Source organism: Diabrotica virgifera, chromosome 1 (assembly GCF_917563875.1).
Source record: "Diabrotica virgifera virgifera chromosome 1, PGI_DIABVI_V3a".
Lineage (NCBI taxonomy): Eukaryota > Metazoa > Arthropoda > Insecta > Coleoptera > Chrysomelidae > Diabrotica > Diabrotica virgifera.
In genome coordinates, this window is record NC_065443.1 from 89,247,171 (window position 1) to 89,259,175 (window position 12,005).

General features: G+C 31.5%; 2 protein-coding genes across 3 annotated transcripts in view; one reads left to right on the forward strand and one right to left on the reverse strand.

Annotated features, from left to right (window-relative positions):
• Positions 1-12,005, forward strand: part of LOC114325878 (probable multidrug resistance-associated protein lethal(2)03659) — a 170,853-nt gene that overhangs the window by 128,072 nt on the left and 30,776 nt on the right. The window contains exon 11 of the mRNA XM_028274010.2: positions 3,586-3,816. Coding sequence (XP_028129811.2) covers positions 3,586-3,816 — 231 coding nt within the window. The remainder of the gene's footprint in view (positions 1-3,585; positions 3,817-12,005) is intronic.
• LOC126879174 (uncharacterized) lies at positions 5,887-9,484 on the reverse strand. Of its 2 annotated transcripts, XM_050642209.1 has the most exons (4): positions 9,328-9,484; positions 8,930-9,174; positions 8,535-8,633; positions 5,888-8,260 (listed from the first exon to the last, which is right to left on the reverse strand). In XM_050642209.1, the coding sequence occupies exons 1-4, from the start codon at positions 9,471-9,473 to the stop codon at positions 6,174-6,176; spliced, it is 2,577 nt and encodes an 858-aa protein (XP_050498166.1). In that variant the 5' UTR covers positions 9,474-9,484; the 3' UTR covers positions 5,888-6,173. The 2 variants fall into 2 exon arrangements, with proteins under 2 accessions (XP_050498169.1, XP_050498166.1); XM_050642212.1 differs by lacking the exon at positions 8,535-8,633 and having other exon boundaries at positions 5,887-8,260.

Below are 12,005 nucleotides of genomic sequence, written 5' to 3' on the forward strand. Positions count from 1 at the left end.
CCAACTTACAGGGACATACTGTATATACTCGTACATTAGTAGTTATTCATTTGTTTTTAATTTTTAATCATATCCAAATATATATTATTCATTTTAATTTTCAAAACATATCTAAATTTTATGATATAATAATAAATCCACTTAAGGGGATGGGTACGAACTTCAATGCTATTTAAATGGGATTAATTTTTTTCGAATCCTGAGAAAACTAATAAGTATTTTTAAAAAATTTAAACGCAGAATGAAAGATTATGTTATTACCGAGGGCCGAAAGTCCCTGAAAACTTCTATAATGTTTATTTTAATAAGTTACAGGGGTGAAAATCTAGAGAAAATTTAGTGTGATTTTTAATTTCAAATATCTCATTCAAAAGAAACTTCTTATTTTATTCTAAGGGACATTCGGCCCTCAGTAATAAAGTACTCTTTCATTCTGCGTTTAAATTTTTCAAAAATATTTATTAGTTTTCTCAGGATTCGAAAAAAAATATTACATTTAAAATACATTGAAAATTTTGACAGCCCTCAAAATTTTGCATTTTGTTCCTTAAGTAGGTAAATACTTGATTAGTTTTACTTACATGACTGAAACAGTATAGATTTTTACTTAATAATAATCAAAAATTTCGCTTACAAATCATACACCAATACATTTACAGTGGAACTTCGATTATCCGTCAGGGCACCGGACCAAGGGTATGACGGATAATCGAAAAGACGGTTAACAGAACATTAAAAAAAATTCGTAGTATTATGGTGACACAGTGGATTATGGTGACAGACAGATATTGACTAATAAATGCGTTTTTATTTTCGGTTTGCGATTCAAAAAATAGAACTCTAAAAACACGGTGTCATTTATCATTACCAATTTAAATTGAAATTTAATCCAGAGCCCTGGATAAGAACAAAAATTACTTACATAAAAAAATGCGGTGGTGGCATAACTGCATATGTACATTTCAACGAATTTCGTTTGGCTTATCGCAATGCTCAAACAAAATGAATTGATTACTAAATTTTTACTTATGTATTACAATATAACTTATGTATGGACCCTGACGGTTAACAGAGGTGACGGTTAATAGAGAGACGGATAATCGAGGTTCCACTGTAATTTCTGGACCGAAATAGAATAGAATACGTAACTAATATTCTGCATACAAAACCTACTCGAATTCAGTCGCCCCAATTACTGAATTAGTATAGCATTTGTAAATTTGCTGACCGTACGTAGAATTGGGAGTCGATATTTGAACTCTTGTGTAACTTTGCGTCGATTGATAAACAATTTCACTAATTTTGAGCCATTGTTGCTAAAATTCCGATCATAAAATTTAACCGGAAATGACATCAAAACCAGAACAGCGATCAGCGACCGAGCTCGAATTTTCAATTCACGATTATTGATATATCACATGTACCGGGTGTTCCAATAAGAATGGCTCTCGGCCATATCTCAGGAACCGTTTATAGTAGAGCTTTGAAATAAAAAAATTTATAACAAAAGTTGCCTCAGGAAAAGCCTGGAAATTATTTTCATAATTGTGGGTCCACCGCTAGAGGGCGTAATTGAATACCAAAAATAAAAAAATCAAAATTTTACAAAATTTTCCTAATGAAGGGGCACTGAAAATCCGATGATTGTATTCTTCATCAAATTCTGCGCATATTTAATTTAACAAGTTTAACTCTACCTTTGCAAATAAGAGGTGGGGGTGAGTGAGAACCTTGTTATGAAAAAATGGCTGTAAGTCCGGTTCTGCTAAATCAAATTTTGAAAACTGGATCTTGTTGAAGACAGATCTTTTTCTTCAATGTAAGCGTGATAATTTTGAACCATCCTAATAAGTAATAAGCCAGCTGGGAGGCGTTATTTAATTTTTTTCAGAAATCTAGTTTTCTTTGGAAAATATTAAATACAAGTATGCATTTTTAATCATACTTTATAAAATTAGATTAAATTAGCAATAGAATAGCGAAAACCGCATGTCGATACCTTTTTTCTATCTCAAGATATCTCGAGAAAGGTGTAAATTTTATACATAACTGTTACTATCACCGGTAAGCTAAGTTAATGAAAAGTAGTGTGCTGTGGAAAAAAACAAAATAACATTTTCCAGATGTCAACGTATAAAAATATAATTAATTAAAACAAGAATATAAAGAGAGACAATACTATTAAAATTAAATATAACACAGAACAAAAAGAACTACTTAGTGACGACCTAAATATTCAAATTGTTGCCCATCATACACTACTCTAGGATACATTATCCAGAGAATACTAAACGCCATTCAAAGCACATCGAAAGTAGAAATTGAGACTGCTGTTCAATCTATTCTTTAAAGAGTAAATGTTTGCAACGAAAATGATGGGCAAAAATTTGAACGTTTATGTCATCACTAAATAGTTGTTTTTATTTCTTTGTAATAGGGCTTTTCAACGCTTCTCATTTGTTTCGAGCCTCTGTCATATGCCGTATAATCCGTGTATAATATTAATATACGAGATATGAACGAGGCTCGAAACAAATGAGAAGCGTTGAAAAGACCTAATATACGTTGACAGCTGGAAAATGTTTCTTTGTTGTTTCCATATCACACTACTTTTAATTAATTTCGTTTACCGGTGACAGTAACAGTTATGTTTTTAAATTTACACGTTTTGTAAGATATCTCGAGATAGAAAAAAGGTATTAACATGCAATTTTCGCTATTCTGTTGCTAATTTTGTCTAATTTTGTAATATGGTATTAAAAATGCATGTTTGTATTTAATATTTTCCAAGGAACGCTAGATTTTTGAAAAAAATTAAATAATGCCTTCTAGCTGGCATATTACTCAGTAAGTTGGTTGGAAATCATAACTTTTACATTGACGAAAAAGATCTGTCTTCAACAAGACCAAGTTTGTAAAATTTGATTAAGCAGAACCGGACTCACAGCCAGTTTTTCATAACAAGGTTCCCACTCACCCCCACCTCTTATTTCCAAAGGTAGACCTAAACTTGTCAAATCAAATATGCGTAGAATTTTATGAAGAATACGACGATCGGATTTCCAGTGCCCTTCATTAGGAAAATTTTGTAAAATTTATATATTTTAATTTTTGATATTCAATTACGCCCTCTAGCGGTGGCCCCACAATTATGAAAATAATTTCCAGGCTTTTCCTGAGGCCACTTTTGTTATAAAATTTTTTATTTCAAAGCTCTACTATAAACGGTTCCTGAGATATGGCCGAGAGCCATTCTTATTGGGACACCCGGTACTTACTACTTCTTCCACTATAATGTGGCACTACCGTTTACACCTTTGTAACCGGAAGTGATGGTACATCATCTAAAATTTTCATTTATGTAATATTTTTATTTGGAATATTACGTAAAATTTTACTATTTTTTGAAGAAGAAAAATAAATAGTTACCTACTGTTCCTTTCTGTTAAAATTTAACCAACATAGTAAAAAAATGATTTCTAAATTTACCAGAATGTTAAATCTGCGATCAGTGAACCGTTGATCAGAGTATAACAGTAAAATTTCCATTGTTGCACTTTAGGTATATTCCTCCCTTTCTTTTAGCACGAAGTCCAGTCTTTTCTCACATACACGCATCTCTGCAAGGACTTACTACAGTACGAGCTTTTGGAGCTCAAGAAATCTTAAGAAATGAATTCGACAAACATCAGGATTTGCACAGCTCAGCGTATTATCTATTTGTGTGCTGCAATCGAGCCTTCGGCTTCTGGTTAGATCTTATTTGCGTTGGCTATATTGCATTGGTTACTTTCAGTTTCTTCATTTTCGGCAGTGGTAAGTATTTTTTTAAATTTGCTTAAATAAAACTTAAAGGCACCTTTTCCAATGCTATTATGTCCTTTATCGTTGATAACAACATTTTGTCACAAAATCAGTTCGGCTTTTTAACAAATAATTGTACCACTGATGCCATGTTTTCAGTACTACATGAGGTTTACCAAGCACTAAACAATAATCTTTATACTGCCACTGTTTTCTGCGACTATGCCAAAGCTTTTGATTGTGTAAATCACGACATCTTGATTACAAAACTAAATTTCTATGGAATTCGAGGTATTTCTTTAAATTGGTTCCAATCCTACTTGAATAATAGGAAACAACTAGTTAGAGCCAATGATACTGACTCTAGTCTCAAAAACATTGTATGTGGAGTACCACAAGGTTCAGTATTGGGTCCTCTTCTGTTCCATATCTTTATAAATGACATAACTAATTTAAAAATCGATGGGAAAATTTTTCTTTTTGCTGATGATACCAGTATCACTTGGAGCAACTCAACTATTGCATCTCTTCATGAAACTATAACTTTGGATCTGCTGACGATAAAGACCTGGTCTGACTCTAATTTACTCTCTTTTAACGTAAATAAAACAGTAGCATTATCCTATAAAGGAGCTCTTCAACCTTTGCCTCTTAATAACAGCCAGATCAGTACCGTTGATTCTGTAAAATTTCTTGGTATTTTTTTAGACAGCAACCTCAATGGTCCCTTCATATCGATTCGTTAAGTAAGAAACTCGCCTCAGCTTGCTATGCAATAAGATCTGTCTCAAGGGAACTCAATTTAGCATCTTCTAAAATAACATATTTTTCGTTGTTCGATTCTCATCTTCGATATGGTCTTCCTTTTTGGGGTTCTAGTACAGCTGCTCAATTTGATGTTATTTTTAAATTGCAAAAAAGAGCAATAAGATATCTGTTTGGCCTCAGAAGATCTACACATTGTAGAAGTTACTTCAGAGATCACGGAATTTTAACACTTCCATCTTTATAGATTCTAAAAACGGTTTGTTTAATTCGTAAACACCTTCATGTCTTTCCAGCAAGGCCCAATCATCTTTACTCCACCAGAAATTTAATCTTTGACATTTATTTACCGATTCCATCCACTTAGTTAGTGAAGAAATCTATATTATATTCCGCAAAGAAACTGTACAACCATCTCCCGTTACAACTTAAATCTGTAACATCTTTTCCAAAGTTCCGTAAAATGACAAAAGCCTATCTATCTAAAAGACCTTACTATTCAATAGAAGAATTTCTGAATGAATAACTAAGAAATTTGGGTTTCATACGCAGTAGCATAAACTTGTCAGTTCCTTATGTATTTTATTAGATTTGTTGTAAGTATGTTCAGTTTGCAATTTATATAAATTTTGCAATAAATTGTTTTTGTCTTGGCTTTTATATCTTATATTATACTGTACATATATTGACGATTTATCTTATTTTAGTAAATTGTACTTGTTGTTATTTGTTATTGATATCGACGGTGGAAAAGCAAAACACTTGAAGCGCCATTTTTTAAACTTTACAGGAGAGCCAATTAAAGTTATAATTTTACGAAAAAAATTCATTAAAAATTCAATTTTACTCTTATTTCGATACAAAAAATAACGGTATGTCATAATTTTTAAACTCTTTATCTACGGCCAGTTTAGAAACTAGAATGATAGATATAAATAAAAATAAGTGGCGTTTAATGATTTTAGTCAAAATATAAAATAAGGCAAAACAATTTAATGTACACATAGACACTTTATTTGGGTAAGGAAAAACGCATTAACCACCACTCTTACCAAATTATGAGATGCATAAAAACAATTCAACTGCATTGGTAAACTTTTATATCTGCTAGGCAGAACAAATTATATGACGCAATACTCTCTAAAATGCCTCGAGAAAAACAACTTAAGTACTTTAACAAGTAATAAAAATTAGGCAATGAATAAATTAACTACCTACCTATTCTTGTACTAAATAAGTAAAGGAAAAAATAAAAAAACTAATATTTTTAAAAGAAGTTTAATTTAAAACATTATTATTATAACTAAAATAAAATAAACTGAAGAAGTAATTGTAACGACAAACGCACATTATTATGAGTCATCTAATACCTTATTAAACATAATTATTGCACTAGAGTTTTAATTCGACACTTACCTATATCTAGGGTGACGGTTATCAGAAATAAAATAACGTTTAGAAAATAATATTAATATAATAAAGTATAAAAACAAAAACTCGCTCGTTATACAAGATAAATCTTGTGTACAATAAGTTTGGGTATTAAACATATACGGCTAACTGATGTGAAATGAAAACAAAAATTAAATATCTAAAACAAAGTTTTACATAATGTCGTCTATATCCGTTTCTGCGAGGGTATCAATTCCTGTAACTGAAGGTAAATTTATATATTCCTTTTGGAACAATTTGGGGATCACCTGATCATCACAAAGTTTTTTTAAATCGTTATATTTTGTTTTAGTTATGGGCAAAGGTGTTTTGTACAATTGGTCCACGACCTTTGAATTTATACCTCCCATGATGATAGGAATAATTTCTTCTTCTTCATCGGATCTCATGCTATATTTGACTGACATCTGATTGATTTTAGACTTTTTAAAAGTAGCAACTCTGATCTTGCTTATCTTTCCAGTTAAATTACCGCGAAAATATTTGTCAGCAAAGGTTCCATAACCTTTGAAATCTGTATGATCCAAATAACTGATGTTATAAGGCTTTGGTTCTTTTCTAGCTAACTGACAAACTGTAGCCCATTGCGAAGGGGCCCATACAATAGTATTTTTTACAGCGCCTTCTATAACAGAGTGCATAGAATCAACAGACATCTCTGTATGTCCCGGGAGCAAGTAGTTCATTTGGATGCTTACAATATTTTCACAGTTTTTAAGCGCATTATGAATGGCTGACAAAATGATCCTATTCTTATTCTGTCCGGGACATGAATCGGAATACAGTATGAGGTGTTTCACTGAGATGCGTGCATCCACTAGATCTATGTATTTCTGGATAATAGAAGCAATTTCATTGCTCCCTCGTTTTCCTTCAGTTTCTCCCCAGATGTAACAAAAGCCTTCTCTGCTGCCATTTTCATAAAAACATAAGTTGTATACGGCATATTTCCTTGAATAATAGAGTAACATGCTTTCGCCATGGGGAGTGTTCAATACCTTTTGAAGATCAAAAGATGTACAAATTAAATCTGTGCGTTTCTGACTCATTTCACGATGAAAACTGTACCTTTCCTTGCTAGCTTTCTTTTCCATAAGGTGGTCTTCCTTTTCTGCTTTGCTCTCTTCAGTGTTTGCTGCATCAAATTTAATACATTTGAGACATTTATCTTTCTTAGGAATATGAAAGCCTATATTAAATTCAGTATTAAATATGTTTAAAAAATTTTTTTCACTGACATAGTCTATTCCCTCGGATGTTTTCTCGCCTTTGTAAATACGGTACAAATTTTTTTGGTTCCTAAATTCTACTGGTAAGTAAAGTTTAGTAGTATCCTTTCGACAGTAGTGAGAGGGCAGTGCTGGCAACTTTTTGATGAAGTTTATAACGCTTTGTCGTGTAGTTTCCTTAGTTTTATTAGCAGGTATAATTTTACCTCTTAGATCATCTTTTGCAGATCCCTCAATGGAATTTGTTAGTGTATAATGTACATAAGTTTGTGTAATATCTAGGGTGTTAAGTAGAAACTGCTGGCAGACTCTTCGTCTATCTTCGTTATCATTAATGTAATATTCGTACGAAAAAGAACGTTTCCCACTATCTTTTGAACGTTTTCTCTTGATTGAATTTCGTCGGCTCATATTTACAATCCAATCGCGTTGTCTAGCACTACTCAAACTCCAAAAATGATGAAACAATGACAATCTTCGTTCTTCGGTTACATTCTGGCAGCCATTGCCGCATTTTTTCCCGATACAAGGATTAGGTTTAATTTCTCTTTTAGAACGTATTGTTCCATCTGCTCGGGTATACTCTTGACCTCTATTTTTAAGATCCTTTCTATTCTTTCTATAATTTATTCGTTTTGTTCTTTTACCTTTTTCGCCAACTATGTCAATATCATCTGTTTTACTGGCTAACTCCTTACTTACCTTCTGTGTTTTTTTGACTATCTTTTTCTTAGGCCTCTTATTATGGGTAGATGTATCTGAAGACGTGTTACCTGTATCACTCCACGAACTAGAACCATCAGTAAAAAACGGGTCTTCATTATCGGAGATAAATTCACAATATGTCTTTTTGTTAAGTCTGGGTCGTTTGGATTGTTTTGTATTTTGCTTAATATTAATAGGATCAGAAGCAGCATCTTTGGCGACTAAATTTTCCATTGTGTTCGTTATTACATTGCTATCAATTACATTGCTATCAATAGTCCGTTGAAACTCTGCAACAGTGTCAACTGAAATAAAAGAGATGATATTTTATTTATATTTCATAATAGGGCTAATATAACAAGAATGAATAATAGAAAGACTGAATGTACATACAAATGAAGCACCCAAAACGTTCGCAAGTTGAGCATTTCAGAGCCGTGTAATGATAATGTTTGCTATAGTGTATCGTCTACCCTTTTATAAAATGATATTTAAAATACGAAATTATCATCTATCTTTTATCAACTAGCTGAATATTGCAAATTAATATTATTGAAAATAACAAATTCCAATACGAACCTATTCCTTCCAAGGTTGGTGGAGTCTCAGTATTATGGCCATCGGTATTATTGTTTTGCAAACATTCTATTTGTGGGACATCGGTGTTTTTGTGTATTTCTGAAATAAATTACTACAATTTATTTCTCAAACTATTGTATCCATTAGTACTTGTGTAGAGAGAAGCTTTGTGTTCATAACATATCTCAAGAAAAATTTAGTCCAAACAATAAACACTCGTCATTTACTTTAAATATAACAGGTAGTCGCCTACGTTTCAATCCCACCAATGCGTTTATTAGAAACAAAAGCCGCTTTTATCCTTATAAAGGCAGATGACAACATAGGCGAAAGTGGAGTGAAAATCAGACAATGGTAAATATAGTGAATAAATGATTATTAAATATAATACATACCTAATTTACTTATTGACTGATGATTTTTATAAAATATTCTAGAAGATGAAACATGATCACCCATATTTTCAATGCTTGTCAAGGGTTGATTATTATCCAATAATGAAGTTAATTCCGAAGATTGTTGTTCCTGTGTAGGGTTTGATGCTATTTCGTCTTCGAAGGATAATTTACGTTTAGCCCGTACCTGAGAGAATTCGGATATTACTTTTTTATAAAACTTCCTACGGTCCATCATCACGTAACTGTAAAAAAGTTTTTGAATTAGGCAGTTAATGAATAAGTATGACAAGTTTAATAGATAAACAACTATTTTCTATTTAAAATAATACCATAGACTAATAATAAATCCGATACTTTTAAGATAATTAATAAACAAAAGGTAATCATTTACTTACTCGGTTCTACTATCAACCTTATCGACAAGTCTCAACAAACGTGATATCTCCCCGTAACGGCTGATCACTGACTGAAGCGACCTTTGATTGGCACTTCTATTTATAACTTCGTCACTTGCAAAAAATTCGTTAAAAAAACGTTGCATTAAGCGACACGTTAATTAAATAACCAGAAAAATGTATATCTTAAACGACACTAAACATCCTTTACAATTGAAGTCAAAACAATTTAGGCGCCATTTATAAAAATTGTAATGCTGTCGGTTAATTTAAAAACATTTGTGATAATTTTTTATACGTTACATTAAGCGACACTTCGTATTTTATTAGACATCTTGCAAAACAAATTGAACGCCATTCAACCCATTCTGAAAATATGAGGAAAACACATTAAATACGCGATCTGCAATAAATGTTAGATAGGAAAAATAATTTAAGTCACCTACCACTAACTAGTATGAACACAGAAAAACACTTTAAGTATTATTAGTAACATAGTTCAGGGTAAAGAAAAACAATTTCACCACCTCTCGCTAGCTAAAAAGGGAAAGCATAAACAATTGGAATGCCAAATATATCAAACGGGTGTTAACTTAAGAGCAACCTATACGGAAATTGACAAAATTTTGTGTCGGTACAATTATCGATGATAAAAAATGATTCACAAAACTGCAATACTTTAAGCGACATCAAAGTCCTCAGAGAGTGATGAAACTATTACCAATCGACGCAAAAAAAAATGCTGATTTCAGTGATATATAAATGTCATTTTTGACCAAAATGTCGCTTAAAGTGTTTTGCTTTTCCACCGTCGATATTATGTTTTCTTTTGACTGTATGTAAGCTTTGTCCATAAAATTGTAAAAATTTTTAGTGACAATAAAGCATATTTCTATTCTATTCTATTCTATTAGTTCAGGGTAATAAGGTTTTTTCCATGACAGGTTTTCCTTTAAAATTATTGTCAAATGAGGGTTCTTTGTTGCTTAATGTGTGACAAAAATCTCAAAGCGATTTATTCAATTGTTTAAATTTTATTAAATTCTATTTATCCTAGAGAGCTTTTTTCCAATAACATAAGTCAGAAAAAATTATGTTAGACCTATTTTACAGATGTAAAATGAAAGAGTATGAGCTAAATTTTCAAATTGATTTAAAAAAGTGAATAAAAAAGTGCATTTATTTGTAATAAATAATTATGCAACAGTATCGTCAATTTTTGCTTATAAACATTTTATTTTTTTATGTAATAAATTATATATATATATATATATATATATATATATATATATATATATATAAACGCTAGTGCTTTTTTACCTCTCTTTTGGATGTTGTTTCTTATACCACTCTTTTTGTAGATGAACTGATGATGTCTACTGAGCAGTAGACGAAACGTCTTCAATAAATAGATGAAGTAGCTGAATTCTTTGTCTCTTTTTTCACCCACTTGACCGATAAAACCCTACACTTACGAGTGCTCCTTTGTTATATTGGAATTGACGGTCGTACTCCTTTATGATATATATATATATATATATATATATATATATATATATATATATATATATATATATATATATATATATATATATATATATATATGTATATATGTATTACAGTTTTCTACGGAATGGGACGTTTCATCGCCACCGCTTTATCGCTGCCTTTTCGATGCCGCCGATTCATCGCCAGTCCATTTCATCGCCATCCGTTTCATCGCCGTTCGTTTCATCGCCGTCCGTTTATTCGCCAGTTATTCAGATGATTTTGTATTATGGGAGATGACACGACAGGACTTTAAATTCAGTTCAAACAGTATGAAAATTAAAAAAAAAAATTAATATACTTACTGTTCTACTTCCCCCAAATATTATGCTAAATAGTACTAAATTTGTAGTGTTAAATGGCCTTTGTAGAAATTTATATGTTCAAATTTATGTAGTGTTAGGTTAGGTTAGGCCATTTCCTAGAATTCCTAATAAATATTAAAAATAAATAATAAATGTAACTGTAGAAAATTGGTCTGAAATTCGGAAATAAATCAGGTAGCGATTAACTGACTGGAGGTAAAATGGGCCTGCGATGAATCGGCCGGCGATGAATTGGCGGGATCTAAAGGGCGGCGATGAAGCGTCCTAGACCCGTTTTTTATCAATTATTATATACATAACATTACTTGAGAGTTGTGCACCTAAAACACGGTAAAAAATAGATTTGTTTTGAAAAAAGTAATTCAAAAAGTTTATAAGGAAAAATTGACGATACTTTTGCATAATTATTTATTACTAATAAATTCATGTTTTATTCACGTTTTTTAAACCAATATGAAAGTTTAGCTCATGCTCCTTCATTTGAAATATCGACGGTTAAACTGTAAACCTCGTAAGTCAGTTTTATGTAACTTTAGAGGAGAGACGAAAAACATTTTGGCTTCTTTATGTAAGATTCAACTCATTCGTTTTGTGTGTAGGGTACTTTTTAGGTAACGATTCCATTACCATTAAGTAAAATTCAGTAATATTGTTCTTTTTGTCACAGAGCGACTTACGAGGTTTTGTTACTTAAAATCTTAAACTATCATTAAACTTATGAGGTTTTGTCTCATAAAAATGCAACTTACCAGGTTTTGTAATTTAAAACCCTACTTATGAGGTTTTTGTAGATGTCGCTAGTAC

Excerpts from the sequence above, each read along its gene's own strand:
- LOC126879174 (XM_050642209.1), bottom strand. The coding sequence starts at position 9,473 with ATGCAACGTTTTTTTAACGAATTTTTTGCAAGTGACGAAGTTATAAAT. Across the intron at positions 8,634-8,929 it reads TCAGTCAATAAGTAAATTAG|AAATACACAAAAACACCGAT; the intron begins GTATGTATTATA and ends AATTTATTTCAG. Across the intron at positions 8,261-8,534 it reads ACCAACCTTGGAAGGAATAG|TTGACACTGTTGCAGAGTTT; the intron begins GTTCGTATTGGA and ends CTTTTATTTCAG.